Raw genomic sequence first — 18,686 nt, 5'->3', positions numbered from 1 at the left:
ATTTGGATATCCCAGGAACAATAGGACTATTCCGTTTTCACCAACAAGCAGTGGAGCCACACAGACCATATAGGCAGGCTACCCTCCTATATAGTGATCTGAGGGAGACAAGACTGATTTAAGAGACATAACTTGGAAATCCAAGCTCCAAAGTAGCCCAAAATAGGCACCCAGAGAGGAAAAAGCCAGGGGAGAGATTTCACCCAGGAGACAACATGGTAAAATGGAAGGAGCTCAAGAAATAGAAGGTACTGTATACCTGGGTTCAATTCCTAACTTGGATACTTACTCCTGCTGTGACTTTGGGCAAACCTCATCTGTAAAATGGGGTCTTTGAACTAAATAATCTTGATATTCCCCTCCAGACTTATATATTTTCTAACCCTCTGATGTTCTGCAATGTATTATCTCCTGAAGGGCATTACAGAGTTAATATATATTTTAATTATATTATATAGTAATATAATATACATATAAATTATATATATATATAATATAGAGCTAATAATGATGTTTCAATAACACTGTATGACAACTACTGTGCTTTTAAAGACTACTATTACTTGATTATTTCATCTTATTTTTTCAGAAATTAACCCTAGGAAGTATGTGCTATCCCCATATTATAGATGAGGAAACTGAGGCAGGCAGCAATTAAGGACCATTGATTTGATCAGGGTCATGCAGCTCTAATTAGAGTTTGAGGCTGAATGGAATACATTGCGTATTATAAGTAAATTTGTTTGTGCTCAAACTGATGCCAATAAACAGGTGGTATTCTGGTTGAAAACTCAAGTTATTATCCCAGGGGAAAATATAGAAAAGATATTCAATATTGATGTAATGGAAAAGAAATGGATACTCAAGGAATAGCAGGTAGATCCAACACACCAGTTGGAGAAGTAATCATCTATTCCGATGATCAAAAAAACCCTTAGTGATGGATGAGCTACGATGTTTAATTCAAATATTAAGAGTCTTACTACAAAGCCTATACAGAGCATATACTGAAGAAGGCTTCTGAGAAAAACAAACTGTTTGTAATCTTCTTCCAGTGAACTCCGGTCCCTTTGATTAAAACTTTTAACAACCTTCTTCTTCTATCTATTTCATTCTAACATTTTGAAAAATAAAGAGACCAGACCACAAATTTTTCCTCCTACTATCTTCATTCAACTGTATCAACCATGTAATTAATATGAGATGAAGGAAAAGCAGTACAAATAATGGTGAAATGGAAAGCCCTTAAAAGAGGAAGGATGACCTGGGAGGAAAGAATTTCTGTCAAACAGAGAAGGCAAAAAGGAGGCTTCTACTGACCTGAAGTATTGTTGGCAGTCATTGTGGACACCGAGGAGTCATCTGATGGGGCGATGGTACCATCAGGCAAAGATGTGTCAAATTTTTTTCTTCCAGAAGCTAGTCTTCTGTTTAACTCTGTGGGAAAAGTAAGTCAGTCAGAAAGTCAATCAAATAACACTTATTAACATTTATTGACTTGAGTACCATCATGAGGAAGGCAAAGTACAAAAATTGTTTAGAAAGATTCAAAATTCAAAATATACTGCCTGTGTCTTCTCTCTCTCTCTCCTTTACTTCCTTATATTGGCCCCACAGGTCCCTCTTTCTCAAAGTCCATCGAATCACTTAAATCAGTTGCCCAAAATAATGACAGTCAATTTGAGCCAATAGGAAGGGAGGAGTGGAGAAGGAGAAAAGATAAGACAAAAAAAGTAAGGAGGGGAAGAAGTTATTTTGAGTGCCAAATAACTCCCTTCCAGACAGTCTGAAAGGGAACTGGAGTGACCATGACAGAATATCTTAAAACCCCTGAAGTCAGGTCCACCAATACAGATTATGAAAGGAGAGAGTCAGGAGTGATTCCCATGGACTAACAAGATCCCCAGCAGGAGTTGATGCTTCCTTGTGAATCCACTGGAGGTGGTGGGAACAAGACCTGTCTGCAATGTGCTCTTACTCCCTCCTGGGCTCCAAAGACCACTTCCTCAAATCCTCTTCCTTTGAATGACTCCCCTTGGCAGACTAGTAAATTTAATCTACTGACAAATGTTCACTCTCCTCAAATAGCCTCCTAGACAAGCAGAGGGCAAACTCTCCCTTCTCCTACATCTTCCAAAGGATAAAAAAGGCCATCTACTTTCAATCAAGAAAAATAGATACTTAGGAGAGAAAGCTCCAAAGAGAGAAACTGAGGAAGAAAGAACAAAAATGTTCCCAGAAAAGGAAATTCAAATGCAAATCACCAAGAACCAAGAATAGCTCTGTAAATATCCATGAGATGGAGAACTCTCAGAAAGAGGAAACAGAAACTGGGTCCCATGTACATTTGTCCAGCAGAGTCAGCAGAGATTGACTCTTACAAACCTGAAGTACTAGCACTGGTAATGGGCACCAGGGACTCACTGGCTGGAGATATGGTATCTTCCTGTAAGGTTAGATCTGCCAGTGGCAGTGTTGAGACCTAGGCTGTTGCTCATACTTTTAAAAAAGAGATTTCAGTCAATCCCTTATTCAGCACATACTTATTGAGAATTACTGTATACCAGGCAGAGCCCATTCAAATAAGGATGTTCTAAAGAAGTCCATACAAAAAATCTGAGTATATTTGATCAATCTATCCCTTTTCTTAACTGCCCCAAGGCACTTACCACAGCCCAATTTTAACTCCTATGTAAAGGCTTTGACCAAAGTGAGGAAAGGAAGGATCATTTGGGGCCCAAGGAAGACAAGATGACATTGAAGAAGAGTAGGAGAAACTAAAGTGACCATTAGAATCCAAAATTCTCCAGGGGAGGCTCTATCAGAGAATGGAATGTCTTCATGTTAAATATATGTAGTTTCTTCCTACCTTAAAGCAGAAAGTAATCAACCTCCCCAACTCAAACATGACCCTGATCTTCCAGAGAAGAAAAAGAGTTCATGAAGGACCATGAACTGAACCAAAGACTTTACCTGCTTTTTTCTTTTCCTATGCATATGGGTGCACATTGCACCCATCGTTCAGGGGAGAAAATGAAAAAGGTAAGGGTTGATGGGGACCTTAGTCCAAGGTAGCCCAACTGAGCTGAGTAAATCTTTTTATAGGGGCCTTCATTGTGATGTCAGAATCAACTGAATGTGATGTCTTTGAAATGGGAACATTGCTCATAGAGACTGAGTCAGATGAAAATAGTAAATGTTCAGCTAATGCCTTTCCCTGAAGAAGAGATCTTTTTGTGGAAGCAGTTGAATGGACTAGTTTCAGGATATCTGGTAGTGATAGGTTCCCACCCTGAAGTTGTGGCTTCACTAGGGGTGCCCATGGGGGAAAGAAAAAAGAGATCCCTTTTGGGCTGATGTCTGAGGAAGGATCAGAGTCTAGCATACCATTAGACTCAACTGATGTGGAATGATGTGGGAGAAAGTTAGTGTCCATAGACTCTCTTGAAGAAGCTTCAGTAGTTCTGGGGATGGGGTGGTCCTTAAAGAAAAGAAATGATTGTTTGGGGGTGCCTCTGGACATTGTATCCCTGTAGCACAATTCATAGTGGGAATTGGTAGACTGAGCAGAGAGCATTGTGAAATGTGAAATGGGGGTAATTTTGAGTGCATTAATTTGAAAAGATTTGGTAGAAATAAAATAAATTCTGTCAAGATTAGAAGGAAAGCAGAAAATTGGGAAGACATTTTTATACACTCAAATGTCAAACATATAGAGATCTTTGCTGTGTTTGTAAGAAAAACAGCCATCCCCAAATTGATAAATGGCCCAAAGTTATAAATAGACAAGTTTTAGGTGGAGAAATCAAAGCCATATATAGTTATATGAAAAAAGTGCTCCAAGTCACTAGTGATTAGAGAAATGCCAACTTCTGAGATATTCTTTCATACACAGCAGATTGGCTAAACTGACCAAAGGGCAATTATTGGAGGGGATGTGGGAAAAAAGAACAAATACATTGTTGGTGGAACTGTAAACCAGCCAATCCATCCATTGTGAAGAGTTATTCAGACCTACACATATAGTCATAAAATTGTATAGACTCAAGAATCCCATAACTGTGTCTGTTTTCCAAGATGATCAGAGGAAAGGGAAAAGAACTCATATGTTCTAAAAAATTTAAAGTAACTCACTTTGTGGGTTCAAAGAATTGGCAACTGAAGGGATGCCCATTAATTGGGAATTGGCTATACCAATTGTGGTACATGATTGTGGTTGAACAGTACTATGCTGTAAGTAGTGATAAACCGGGAAATTTTTAAGGAACTGGGAAAGAACTACACAGGCTAATGAATAGTGAAATGAGTAGAACCAAGAGAACACTATACACAATGACAGAATTAATACTAGAAGAATAAATTGTGAATGTTACCTCCAGCATGTAAACTGAAAGGTAAAAACATTAAAGATTTAAATTGTATAAACATACTGGTCTCCCATATAATACTTTCTTTGATGCAGATAGGGTGGGGAGGAGGAAGGATACTTGTGTTCAGAATTTATTATTTATATGTGAAGAAAAGTAAGTTAAACATAGCAGAGATTTGTAACTTCATTTATGTACAATCTTGTTCATTGTGTATAGATATGTTTGTTTTATTGAGTTTTTTAAACTATTGAATAAAATTTAAAAAAGAAAAGCAATGGGCAAAATATTGCTTCCCCTAATTCTTCCAAACGAAGTGTCCGAATTCACAATCCCAAAGAATAGAAATTGGAAAAGGTTTTAAATAGAGAAATTGAGGAAGATAGAATTAAATTTTATGAGGAATAAAAGTCTCTAGGGCCCAAGAATTATCCATGAAATCGAGATCTTCCAAAAAGAAAGAAAGAGAAACCAAACATTCATGAAGATTTAGCCAGTACAGGGGGGACAGGAGAGACTTTTCCTAACGTGAAACACTGACAGTAGTGGTGGGCACTAGGGCTGGCTGGCTGTTAACTTGGTATGTTCCTGTAAGGTTGAGCCTGTAATGGGGGTGCCCGCACCCAACTTCTCATTGATGCTCGCAAAAAAGGGAATTGCTCAATCTATCCATCAGTGTATATTTTCTGACTATTTGTTGTATGCCAGGCAGGGAGTCCCCTCAGATATGAAGCATCATAAAAAGACCTATGATCTCCCATAGATTCATGCATAGTCTCTGTGTCTTTGGTTATTTTGAAGTAAAGGAAAAAGTGCACAGGACCTCCAACCCATGTGATAAATTGCAAACATTTCAGCAGATAGCTGACCATAGGGTGTTTCCGGACTGTTGCAACATTTCAGAGAAATAACTAGCCATAAAGACCTCTAGGATTTAAACAATCATCCAGACTAAGTAATATTGTGAGGTATATATGTAGGGTCCCAACTCTGGGAGGACAGAACTGCTTTGCTGAGCTGTACCCTAGCATGCTAGTGATAGTGTGCTAGTAATAAAGGCTTTTCCTTGCTTGAATTGCATTGTCTTTGTGTGTTCCTTGGGTGGTCTGCAACTTGGACCCTAACATTTGGGGGATCATCCCTTTGACCCCCTGAGGACCACCGTGACAAGGGAAGCTCTTTTTCCAGGCCCTGTGACAATGTTCAAGAGGTGAGACTGGGGAAGTGTGAATGGTTGTATGAATGTGTATAGGGAGATTTGGACTCTGGTTGGATTTATAAGGCTTAGTGGACAAGAGATCCTGTACCCCCGGATTGTAGGGGTTGTCCTATGCCAAGCCCCCAGGGAAAAAATCTTAATCCTCTTGTTTCTGAGTGTGTACCACCAAGTATATGAATTTCCTGTTTTTCCTCGAGGAACCAGATAGGGAACGGTTGGTAGTGATTGCGGTGAGATGGATGGGGAGAATTGTCCGGTGTCTTGAAATCTCATCCTGAACATAAGGGGGTTTGAGTCCCTCTGCCCTGACATTGTGTTGGGGGCACCAGGGTTCAAGTCTCTGGTGGTCCAGGGTGCAAGTCCCTGAGACTGGGGTTTGAGTCCCCAACAAAGTAAATCCCTTAGTGGACGATCTAGGGCACAGATTAAGTGAATGGGCACTGTGCAATGCAGGCACAGGACAAGTAAAAGGAGGGAGTTGAAAGAGAATTCTTCATTGTCTGTTTGTCTCTTTTTCTGTCTTGTTCTCTTTGTTACTGAGCCACAGAAAAATCCTCTTTTTGGCACTCTGCTTAAGGCTTCTCTGTCTTGTTCTCTTCCTCTTTTTTTTTTTGCCCTTGATTCTTTCCTCCATCCCAGTCATGGGCCAGGGACAGTCAGTCCCCCTGGACTTGGTTCTGAGCCATTATCTGGACTTCAAAGCCCTTGCCCATAAATTGGGAATGAAGGTAAGGTGGGGAATGTAGTGGCTGTTCCTCCACTTCCCACACCTGCATCTCAATGGGCTAGGTTATGGGGGAGGGGCTGTGCTAGCTCTGGCAGCAAGCTCCTAAGCAGGAGAGAGAATCTGAATAGGAGGGGATTTAAAAGTTCCTTCCTTGAGAAAATCAGCCAGACTCAGGAAACAGCTCACTTCCAGCTCAACTGGCCAGATACTCCAAGAGCATTTTGTTAAGAAATCTCAGTCAAAAAGAGTCAGTTTTTTTTATAAGATCAGTTCAGAGAGAGAGAGGAAACAAGAAAGTCAGATCAGCCAATCAGATGGCTTAGCTCATCACAGCTTCCCCAAGTTTGCTGAAACTATTTTAATGAATTTTTCTCCCTGCAAATATTTTTTTCTTAAGAATGGATCCTAAAAACGCCTATTTTTTCCTCTCAAAGCATGCTTGTCACACCTTTGTATGTTACTGTTTTTCTTTGTCTTTTTCACTGTCTCTTCTCTATGTGAAAAGAAGGGTGGAGTTGCATGCTTGAACTTTCCACTGTCAAAATTCCTTAGCAGAGGACAAAAGCAAATACCTGTTCAATTATATTTCCCTCTTTCTTCCCTTGGATGGTCCCCCAAAGGTGCGAAAGAGAGAAATTCTGAGCAGAAAAGGGAGATTTTTTACTCCACAGTTAGCAATTTGCATTTAAAATCAATTCTCAACTTGGGAGGATTGCTAATGATTTTGATATGGTGCAAATATAGTGTATTGTGGTGTTTGTCAGTACATGTGAAATGTTAGCCAGATTTTTTATTGAGCACAAAAAACTCATGGTTAGAGGGTTGTTTTGTTAGATATTGCAATGCATAATGGTTTCGGTGAATTTTTGAGGATTGTCGAAATGTGATTGCCTGACACAGAGAAGAAATGTTTTATTCTATGAGGACAGAAATCGTATGGCTACTTTATAGATGTAAAAGTCATCCAGAAGAAACTGTTATGTTGTTGAGAAGAACTTATTCTAGGATTTAAAATTGGGGATCTTTCAGATCAGTTTTATTTTAATGCATGTGCTGTAAGAACTAGAAATCATGTAACACAAGAAGTTTTCAAAGTGGGTAATCTGTGCTTAGGATTTCATAATACTAATATTGAGCTAAACAGTATTTTATTTGACTACGGTCATAGGAATTATTTTAAAATGCATAGAAAGGAATTTGTGATCTAGAGATGAACATGTATTCAGCTATAAATTATGTGTTCATTTGTACTATATTTGTTCCACCTAAAAAGGTTAAGGGCTTATGATATGCAAACTGTTTGTCCTTAACAAGAGAAATTTAAGCAGCCCTGAAATTGAGAGGGCTTGTCATGAGGATTAATTACAGTCTAGTGACTTTCCTCTACTTACAATAATGGTATAGAAGAGAAGCCAGAAGAAATAATGAAGTAGTCTCCCAATAAGAGAAGACAATTAAATTGAAGTAGAAAAAGTAGATCTATCCCTTCCTACATTCTTCTCAGGAAACAAACCCATTCCCCTTCCCCCAACCCCCAGGAGGTCAAGCAGGTTAGGCAGGCCAGGGAATGGACTATAATTAGCCAAAGGATAAGAATTAGGAGGGTCGGGAAACAAAAGGAATTTCAGGAATATCAAAGAGGTCAGGCTGGAATGCCAGGTAACATGCAGCTAACTAGAGGAGAAGTGATTAAGTACATGTGAAAGTAACCAACCCCTGAGGACAAACCTAAGGATTGTCCACTCCTCACTGACCTCTAAGCATAACTACATCTGTGATAAGGTTTGCTTGCCTGCCAAATAAGAACCTGTATGTGAAAGGAAATAACTTTATGTCTTATAACCTATCTATATAAGTTCATAATTGGATTTTGGGGGTGTCTGGATTCATTTTATGAAGTGCTCCACTTCAATAAGAGTAATGAATAGAGATACTAACTGATACTATGAATTCTGGTATGAAATAGATATAATTGGAATAATATTGATGGAATTTAATTAGGAATGCAGCAATATTTTGAGTTAAAAGAAAACTAAATTGAAGGTTCTATTCTACTTTGGACAGGTTTGAGAGAAGTACAGGAAAATGCTTCGCACTTCAATTTGGTTACACTGAAACATCGCTAAAGGACATAATCAGAGTTATTTGGAAGTTGTGGGGTTCAAACTGAAAGCTATTGAGAGTGAATATGGCCTCCCGGCCTGCGAGAGGCTGTAAAGGTGAGAGAGAGAGGATAGAGATAGAGTAGAAGTTTTGATCCCGTGAAGGGCGTGAACAAGCCGACTTTAGAGATGTGAATAATTGAGTCAGTAGACAATTATTATTTTTTTTAATTTTAATATTATTTTATTTGTTCGTTTTCATACATTATTCACTGGAAACAAAGATCGTTTTCTTTTCCTCCCCTTCCCCCCCCCCCCCCCGCCTTTCCCTCTCCCATAGCCGACGCATGATTCCACTGGTTATCACATGTGTTCTTGACTCGAACCCATTTCCCTGTTGTTGGAGTTTGCATTATAGTGTTCATTTAGAGTCTCTCCTCAGTCTTATCTCCTCCAACCCTGTGGTCAAGCAGTTGCTTTTCAGCGGTGTTTTTACTCCCACAGTTTATCCTCTGCTTGTGGGTAGTATTTTTTTTTTTAGATCCCTGCAGATTGTTCAGGGAAATTGCATTGATACTTATGGAGAAGTCCATCACCTTCGATTGTACCACAATGTATCAGTCTCTGTGTATAATGTTTTCCTGGTTCTGCTCCTTTCGCTCTGCATCACTTCCTGGAGGTTGTTCCAGTTCACATGGAATTCCTCCACTTTATTATTCCTTTTAGCACAATAGTATTCCATCACCAACATATACCACAATTTGTTCAGCCATTCCCCAATTGAGGGGCATCCCCTCATTTTCCAATTTTTGGCCACCACAAAGAGCGCAGCTATGAATATTTTTGTACAAGTCTTTTTGTCCATTATCTCTTTGGGGTACAAGCCCAGCAGTGCTATGGCTGGATCAAAGGGCAGACAGTCTTTTATCGCCCTTTGGGCATAGTTCCAAATTGCCCTCCAGAATGGTTGGATCAATTCACAACTCCACCAGCAATGAATTAATGTCCCCACTTTGCCACATCCCCTCCACATTCATTACTTTGCATAGCTGTCATGTTAGCCAATCTGCTAGGTGTGAGATGATACCTCAGAGTTGTTTTGATTTGCATCTCTCTGATTATAAGAGATGTAGAGCACTTTTTCATGTGCTTATTAATAGTTTTGATTTCTTTGGCTGAGAATTGCCTGTTCATGTCCCTTGCCCATTTGTCAATTGGAGAATGGCTTGATTTTTTGTACAATTGATTTAGTTCTTTATAAATTTTAGTAATTAAACCCTTGTCAGAGGTTTTTATGAAGATTGTTTCCCAATTTGTTGCTACCCTTCTGATTTTGGTTACATTGGTTTTGTTTGTACAAAAACTTTTTAATTTGATGTAATCCAGATTATTTATTTTACATTTTGTAATTCTTTCTAATTCTTGCTTGGTTTTGAAGTATTTCCCTTCCCAAAGGTCTGACATGTATACTATTCTGTGTTCGCCTAATTTTCTTATAGTTTCCTTCTTTATGTTCAAGTCATTCATCCATTTTGAATTTATCTTGGTGTAGGGTGTGAGGTGTTGATCTAAGCCTAATCTTTCCCACACTGTCCTCCAATTTTCCCAACAGTTTTTATGAAATAGTGGATTTTTGTCCCAAAAGCTGGGATCTTTGGGTTTGTCATATACTGTCTTGCTGAGGTTGCTTGCCCCCAGTCTATTCCACTGATCCTCCTTTCTATCTCTTAGCCAGTACCAAATTGTTTTGATGACCGCTGCTTTATAATATAGTCTGAGATCTGGGACTGCAAGACCCCCTTCCTTAGGTATTTTTTTTCATTAATTCCCTGGGTATCCTTGATCTTTTGTTCTTCCAAATGAACTTTGTTATGTTTTTTTCTAAATCAGTAAAAAAAATTTTTGGGAGTTCCATGGGTATGGCACTAAATAGATAGATGAGTTTGGGTAGGATGGTCATTTTTATTATATTGGCTCGTCCTACCCATGAGCAGTTAATGTTCTTCCAATTGTTCAAGTCTAGTTTTAGTTGTGTGGAAAGTGTTTTGTAGTTGTGTTCATATAGATCCTGTGTTTGTCTCGGGAGATAGATTCCTAAGTATTTTATTTTGTCTTGGGTAATTTTGAATGGGATTTCTCTTTCTAGTTCTTGCTGCTGAGCTGTGTTGGAATTATATAGAAATGCTGATGACTTATGTGGGTTTATTTTGTATCCTGCAACTTTGCTAAAGTTGTTGATTATTTCAATTAGCTTTTTGGTTGAATCTCTAGGATTCTTTAAGTAGACCATCATGTCATCTGTAAAGAGTGATAATTTGGTCTCCTCCTTGCCTATTTTGATGCCTTCAATTTCTTTTTCTTCTCTAATTGCTACTGCTAGTGTTTCTAATACAATGTCAAATAATAGAGGTGATAATGGGCATCCTTGTTTCACTCCTGATCTTAATGGGAATGGATTTAGTTTATCCCCATTGCAGATGATATTAGCTGATGGTTTTAGATATATACTGTTTATTATTTTTAGGAATGACCCTTCTATTCCTATGCTTTCTAGTGTTTTTAGTAGGAATGGGTGTTGTATTTTATCAAAGGCTTTTTCTGCATCTATTGAGATAATCATGTGATTCTTGTTGGTTTGCTTGTTGATGTGGTCAATTATGTGGATAGTTTTCCTAATGTTGAACCAGCCCTGCATCCCTGGTATGAATCCTACTTGATCATGGTGGATGACCCTTCTAATCACTTGCTGGAGTCTTTTTGCTAGTATCCTATTTAAGATTTTTGCATCTATATTCATTAGGGAGATTGGCCTATAGTTTTCTTTCTCTGTTTTTGGCCTGCCTGGCTTTGGAATTAGTACCATGCTTGTGTCATAAAAGGAGTTTGGTAGGACTCCCTCTTTGCTTATTATGTCGAATAGTTTGTATAATATTGGGGTTAACTGTTCTCTGAATGTTTGATAGAATTCACTGGTGAATCCATCAGGCCCCGGGGATTTTTTCTTAGGCAGTTCTTTGATGGCTTGATGGATTTCAATTTCTGATATGGGATTATTTAAGAAAACTATTTCTTCTTCTGTTAGTCTAGGCAATTTATATTTTTGTAAATATTCATCCATATCACCTAGATTGGTAAATTTATTGCCATATAGTTGGGCAAAGTAGTTTTTAATGATTGCCTTAATTTCCTCTTCATTTGAGGTGAGATCCCCCTTTTCATCCTTGATGCTATTAATTTGCCTTTCTTCTTTCCTTTTTTTAATTAAATTAACCCGTACTTTGTCTATTTTGTCTGTTTTTTCAAAGTACCAGCTTCTAGTCTTGTTTATTAGCTCAATAGTTCTGTCACTTTCTATTTTATTAATTTCTCCCTTAATTTTTAGGATCTCTAGTATGGTTTTCTTCTGGGGGTTTTTAATTTGTTCATTCTCAAGTTTTTTGATTTGCATTTCCAATTCCTTGGTCTCTGTCCTCCCTAATTTGTTAATATATGCACTCAGGGATATGAATTTTCCTCTAAGTACTGCCTTGGCTGCATCCCATAAGGTTTGAAAGGATGTTTCGCCGTTGTCATTTTCTTCAACGAAATTGTTAATTGTTTCTATGATTTCTTCTCTAACTATCCGATTTTGGAGTATCATGTTATTTAATTTCCAATTAATTTTTGATTTGGGTCTCCATGTACCCTTGCCGATCAATATTTTAATTGCCTTGTGATCTGAAAAGGCTGCAGTTAATATTTCTGCTTTTCTGCATTTAAGTGCCATGTTTCTATGACCTAGTGTATGATCTATTTTTGTGAATGTGCCATGTGGTGCTGAAAAGAAGGTGTATTCTTTTTTGTCCCTATTTATTTTTCTCCATATGTCTATTAATTCTAATTTTTCTAAGATTTCATTCACCTCTTTTACCTCTTTCTTATTTATTTTTTGATTTGATTTATCTAAATTTGAGAGTGGTTGGTTCAAGTCTCCCACTAATATGGTTTTACTGTCTAATTCCTCCTTCAATTCTCCTAGTTTCTCTATTAAAAATTTGGATGCTATACTATTTGGTACATACATGTTGATTAGTGATATTTCCTCATTGTCTATACTTCCTTTTAGCAGAATATATTTACCTTCCCTGTCCCTTTTGATCAGGTCTATTTGTACTTTGGCTTTGTCAGATATCATGATTGCAACTCCTGCCTTCTTTCTATCGGTTGAGGCCCAAAAGGTCTTACTCCAACCTTTAATTCTAACCTTGTGAGTGTCAACCCGTCTCATATGTGTTTCTTGAAGACAACATATGGTAGGGTTTTGTGTTCTAATCCAATCTGCTATTTGTCTGCGTTTTATGGGTGAGTTCATCCCATTCACGTTCAAAGTTATGATTGTTATTTGTGGATTCGCTGGCATTTTGATGTCTTCCCCTAGTTCTGACCTTTCTTCTTTAGCTTTCTCCTTTTGAACCAGTGATTTACTTTAGGTCAGTCCCCCTAGTCCCCTCCCTTGAGATGCTTCCCTTTCTAGCCCCTCCCTTTTTATGCTCCCTTCCCCTCCCCCCTCTCCTTCCCTCCCTTTTTGTACTCCCTCCCCCCTCCCCCTCCTTAATTTTCCTTTCTTTCTTGCCCTAATGGATAAGATAGAATTCAGGATCCCACTGGATCTAGATGTTCTTCCCTCTCAGATTTGATTTCACTGAGAGTGAGGTTTAAGTACTTCCACTTCACGCTCTCTTCCTCTCCTTCTCATATGAGAGTTCTTCCCCTCCCCTTCCCATGTGTATCTTTATATGGGAAAGTTTATTCTATTGATTCCCCCCCTATTTCTTGAAGTTAATCTTAGTATTATCACGGTTCCCCCCTCCCTTTTCCTTTTTTTGCCCCAACTTTCCCCAAATCTTCTTGATTCCCCAATCTTTCCCTATGCATGTTTCTTCTAACTACTCTTATGATGATACAATTTATGAGAGTTACACAAAACATTTTCCCCACATATTAATATATATAATTAGATGTAAATGTAGTCCTTATAGAAGAGAGTTTGACTTAAAGAGAAAGATAAGATTTATCTCCTTTTCCCTTTCTTTCATATTTACCTTTTCATGTTTCTCTTGCTTTCTGTGCTTGGATATCGAACTTTCCACAGAGCTCTGGTCTTTTCTTAGCAAATGCTTGGAAATCTTCTATTTTGTTGAATGCCCATACTTTCCCCTGGAAGTATATAGTCAGTTTTGCTGGGTAGTTGATTCTTGGTTGGAGACCCAGCTCTCTTGCCTTTCTAAATATCGTGTTCCATGCTTTGCGGTCTCTTAGTGTGTTAGCCGCTAAGTCATGTGTGATCCTTATGGGAGCCCCCTTATATCTGAAGCTCTTCTTCTTGGCTTCTTGTAGGATTTTCTCCTTTACTTGGAAGCTCTTGAATTTGGCAATTACATTCCTAGGCGTTGTCTTTTTGGGATTTAGTATAGAAGGTGTTCTATGAATCCTTTCTATTTCTATTTTGCCCCCTTGCTCCAGAACGTGGGGGCAATTTTCTTTTATAATCTCCTCTAGAATAAAATCCAATTTGTTGTTTACCTCTGGTTTTTCTGGGAGACCGATGATACGGAGATTTTCTCGTCTTCCTCTGTTCTCCAGGTCCGTGACCTTCTCAGTGAGATATTTTATGTTTTCTTCCAATTCATTAATTGTTTGGGTTTGCTTTATTGATTCTTGCTGTTTTATCATCTCACTTTCTTCTAGGTGCTTGATTCTGGTCATTAGGGACTGGATTTGCTTTTCAGCCTTGTCTGCCCTTGTATTGGATGCTTCGAGTTCTTTTTCCAATTGAGCAGTCTTATCTGTCAGACAGCTGATCTCTTTCTCCCATTTTTCTTTCCAGAAGGTTTCCATCTTTCGGATAAGTTCCAGTTTGAGATCTTCCAGAGCTTGTTGATAGTTTCCATTTTGGGAGGCGTGTTCTGAATTTTTTTGGATTTCCTCCTCATTCTCCCCTTTTCCTTGGGTACTTCCACCATAAAAGTTTTCAATAGTCACTTTTTTCCCTTTCTTCCTGGAGGCTTGATTTTGGGCCATGTGAGCCATCCCTTTGGTGGTTTTATATCCCTTTCCTTTTTGGTCTGGGGTCTGGGTTATAAGAGTGGTTTTTCTGTGAATTTAGGTTGCTTCAGACTAGTTCTTCCCAGCCTCCGAGCCCAGGTATTCAGCTCCGCCCAGATAATCAGCGCGCCTTGTTCAGTGCAGCCCGCCCGAAGTCCGCTGGCTTCTCCAGTGAAAGCGCCCTGAGACGTTTTTTCCTGGCAGTCCCCAGATCCCAAGGACCCTGGAGTGCCCCCCCAGACAGAGACGCTCCCCACTCACTCGCTGTCCTGGTGAGCGCTCAGGTAGCTCACTCTGGTTTAGTGGGGGAGGTGGGGTGATTCCCCTTACATGCAATCAGACATCACTCTCCAGAATGGTCAACTGAAAATTAACAATTGCTGTCATGTTCTCATGTTTACTGACCGTAAGGTGACTGTAATTCTAGAAATCTTTGCACCTTCATAATTTGGATCAGAGCATTAACAGTACCTTCTTTATACTCAAAGTTCTGGCCTTAATAGTGTAAAAGAAAAAATCAAGGTTGATCAATCAAAAGTGACTTTAAAAAGTGTCCTTTAAAAATATAAATACTGATCTTATAGCAAAATACTGATCTCTGTAAGATTTCTTAGAAATACTGATCTGTATAAGATTCCTCTCCCTTTTCTTTTTGATTGTGTGGTGGGAGAGATCCCTTTAAAGAAAAAACATCCTCTCTGAACAATTCAGGAGGGACAGACATGTGACATAGCAAACATGCCTTCACATTCTCAGTATATAGCAAAGATTGGAATGTAAAATATCATGATACTCTGGTCTTTCATGGAACGGTCGTGTTCAATTCAACATTTTCAGGCACCAATTGCCTAGTGTGATAAGACCGTGCCAATTCTGGCAGTATGCCTTGAATGTAGGCTCTGTTTTTACAGCTTCTGCTGCAAAGTATAATCAAACCAATAGCCAATAATATGAATAAAATGATAGTACCAATGCTGGTTAAGTTAGCTCTACCAAACCAATTTTGGGGATCCAGGGAAGATAAAGTTGCTTCCCAATTTGCAGCTATGTTTGCAGCCTCATTCTCATATACAATTTGGTCTAATCTGTTGATCTGCTGTTGCAATTTAATAATGTCCAAGGTGCTGTTATGACTTCCCCAAGCACCCTTGATGTGCTGAACGATCAGTTGCCATTCATATGACACATTATCATATGGCAACGGAGTAATACAATAACCCGTTTGATTGTAATGACAGGGATAAGTAATTCTTGCGTGTAAAGCTTCAACCTCTTTACCTAACCAAAACACAGCATCTTTTAAACTGTCCAGCTCATCTCTATAAGCTAAGTCAATACTCTGCTGAGTGTGCCATAATTTGGAAGAGTTAGACACCACTTCCTGTATGAACTCATGGTTCGGGATAGAGGAAGTTAATGCCAATGTTGCCGTGGTTAGTGATGTGATCATGGCAATTACTGAGACTACGGCTCCTATAACTTCCAAGACCATTCTCTTGGACCTGTGTATAACCATGTTAAATGCCTTTTGAACAATGTGCACAGTAGGCGTAGATGCCCACGTCTCTGTCAAGTCGACAGGTACCCACATTAAAGGTGGATGATACATAATAGCAACATATGAATCTTGGTTTTTAGGACTAAGGCATTGATGTAGTCGACATTTTGTGCAGTTGATCTCATATAGACCTTGGTCATTTTTAAAAATTCGAAGGCTGTTACCTACTAGCATTACATAAGGAGCAAAAACACATGCAGTGACATTGATGTGACTGTCATACTCAAGATCAAGTCCTGAGTTTTTCACCTTGACCTTAAACGTGTATATTGGCTGTGTGGCAGCCACTATCTTCCACTGCGTGTTCTGTATAGGACCTGCTTCAATAGCAAGTCTAGAACCAGCCATGTCCACTTCTAGTAAGTCCTCAATTTTCAAAGTAATCAGTAAAATGATAAGTTCTAGATAGCTAGTGAGGGATTTAGTTTCTTGATTGGCTAAGTGAATCCATTCTATGATGTGTTGATCCTGATGTAAAGCACCTGTGGGAGTATACCTTGTCTGTAGAACAGATGCTATTAAGGGTAATGATGGATCAATTCTATACAATCTGGCTTTTGACACTGCTTCTTCCACTACCTTTAACTCCTCCTCCGCTTTGGGAGACAGTGTTCTAGGGGATGATAAAGCAGCATCTCCCTTTAAAGTGGCATAGAGGTTTTCTAACTGTCCTGTAGAGATTTTTAGAAAAGGTCTGAGCCAATTAATATCACCTAACAACTTCTGGAAGTCGTTCAACGTATTCAGGGAATCTCTACGAATCTCAATTTTCTGTGGTCAGATCTCTTGATCATACACTAGCGTTCCTAGGTACTTGTAAGGGGGCGTGGTTTGAATCTTTTCCTTAGAGATCACCAGATTTGCCGCTGTTAAAGCTTTGGTGGCGTCTGAGAGCAATATCTCCACCTCGCCACTAGATGGCGCCACTAACAGAATGTCATCCACATATTGGATTATGTGATATTTCGCGTGTTTATGTCTAACCTTTTCTAGGGCATAAGCTACATATTTCTGGCATAAACAACTACTGACACGAAGGCCCTGTGGAAGGCAGAGCCATTCGTATCTTTTGAAAGGAGTACTATAATTTATTGAGGGTACAGAGAATGCGAATCTGTGACAATCTTGTGGGGACAGGCGGATATTGAAAAAACAATCCTTCAAATCTATAACTATCAGATTCCAGTTTATGGGAATCGAACCCGGGGAAGGTAATCCCGGTTGCCTTGTCCCCATGTCCACTAGCTGTTCATTGATCTTCCTAAGATCATGTACTAGCCTCCACTTCCCTGCCTTCTTTGGCACCAGAAAAATCGGGGTGTTCCAGGGACTGTTTGATTCTCGTATGTGACCTAAGCTTAATTGTTCCTGTATTATGGCCTCTAAATGTACTAATTTCTCCTTAGATATAGGCCATTTGTTAATCCAAATGGGTTTGGAATTTAACCACGTGATAGGGTCAGCGAATAGCGGGAAGACGCTTGCCGCACCCACAAATTCTGTGTGCAGTTTGTCCGATGTGGTCAATGTTATGTTCATAGCGGACATAACCTCTCTGCCCCAAAGAGATTGGGCAATATCTAGTACATAAGGTTTAAATATACCTCTATGTCCTTCACTATCAGACCACGATAAAGTATTCGCTGATTGGAGAATATGCTCAGGCGTGCCTATGCCTATTAACTTCTGGTGAGGTTCAATGACTTCCCATGATTCTGGCCAATCCGTAGCAGAGATCACCGAGATGTCTGCTCCAGAATCCAGGATGCCTGAGATAACCCTGTCTTCTACAAACAAAGACATTACCATCCTATCCTGAGTCACTTTTTGAGACCAAAACAATCCTAGGGTTGTGGAGTCAAGGCTGCTTTTTTGAAGCTTGCTCTTTAGAGAAAAATCAGCTTCAGGGAATATGGTCAGGTAAGCTAGATTAGTGTCCTTTGAAATGCAAAATGCTGGCTTTGCAGCAGCCAGGATGTGGAGCCCATTGGTCCCCTTATCCTGAAACAATGTAGGAAAGATTTCTAAACCTTTTGCAATGAGGTCAGGGTTGCCTAGTATTAACCCTTTAGCACCTTGAGGTACTGGGAAACGAAAGCTAGCTGGAATCCAAGTAGGCTCTGAGTTCTCTTTTAATACTATGCTTTCGGCTGCAATTATAGGGAATCGAAAAGAATACCTCATGGTTCTGCCCTGATTTACTCCTGGGCTCAAGGCTGGCCCGAAGTCTAGTTTAACTGGGTGTTAGACCCTGTGTTGGGAAGACTTCGCTTATTGCCAGCTCTGCACTCAGAAGCCCAATGCCTGCCCTTTCCGCATTTGGGGCAGATATCTGGGGTCTTTCCTGTTCTTTTATTTGGAAATGCTCTACGATAGTGACCTCTCCTGCCGCACGCATGGCATTGCCCTTTAGGCATTCTCGGCTGCTCACGTACTGTTAAAATAGATCGTGTCTCACCCATGCCTATGTCTTGGCATGCTCTTAAAAAATCTGTCAGGGTCCCTGTAGCTTTAATGGGAGCTAAAGCTCTTCTGGCCTGTTCATTAGCATTTAAAAAAGCAAGGTCCCTAATGAGAACCTTAGCTGCATCTTCATGAGGGATATGTCTGCGGACTTCTGTACTGAGCC

General features: G+C 39.4%; 2 protein-coding genes across 4 annotated transcripts in view; one reads left to right on the top strand and one right to left on the bottom strand.

Moving 5' to 3' along the window:
- Positions 1-3,063, bottom strand: part of LOC130453591 (mucin-16-like) — a 51,439-nt gene extending 48,376 nt beyond the window's left edge. The window contains exons 1-2 of one of the 3 annotated variants that reach the window (XM_056798724.1): positions 2,974-3,063; positions 1,321-1,437 (exon numbers count right to left, since the gene is read on the bottom strand). In XM_056798724.1, coding sequence (XP_056654702.1) covers positions 1,321-1,342 — 22 coding nt within the window. In that variant the 5' untranslated portion in view covers positions 1,343-1,437; positions 2,974-3,063. The other 2 variants (XM_056798725.1, XM_056798723.1) reach the window with 2 other exon arrangements.
- The window catches only part of LOC130454521 (transient receptor potential cation channel subfamily M member 2-like), a 78,343-nt gene that overhangs the window by 11,343 nt on the left and 48,314 nt on the right, over positions 1-18,686 (top strand). The gene's annotated exons all lie outside the window — the stretch shown is intronic.

Source organism: Monodelphis domestica, chromosome 5 (genome assembly GCF_027887165.1).
Source record: "Monodelphis domestica isolate mMonDom1 chromosome 5, mMonDom1.pri, whole genome shotgun sequence".
Taxonomy (NCBI): Eukaryota; Metazoa; Chordata; class Mammalia; order Didelphimorphia; family Didelphidae; genus Monodelphis; species Monodelphis domestica.
Note: the sequence above shows the minus strand (reverse complement) of the source record. Positions and strands in the feature narration are given on the sequence as shown.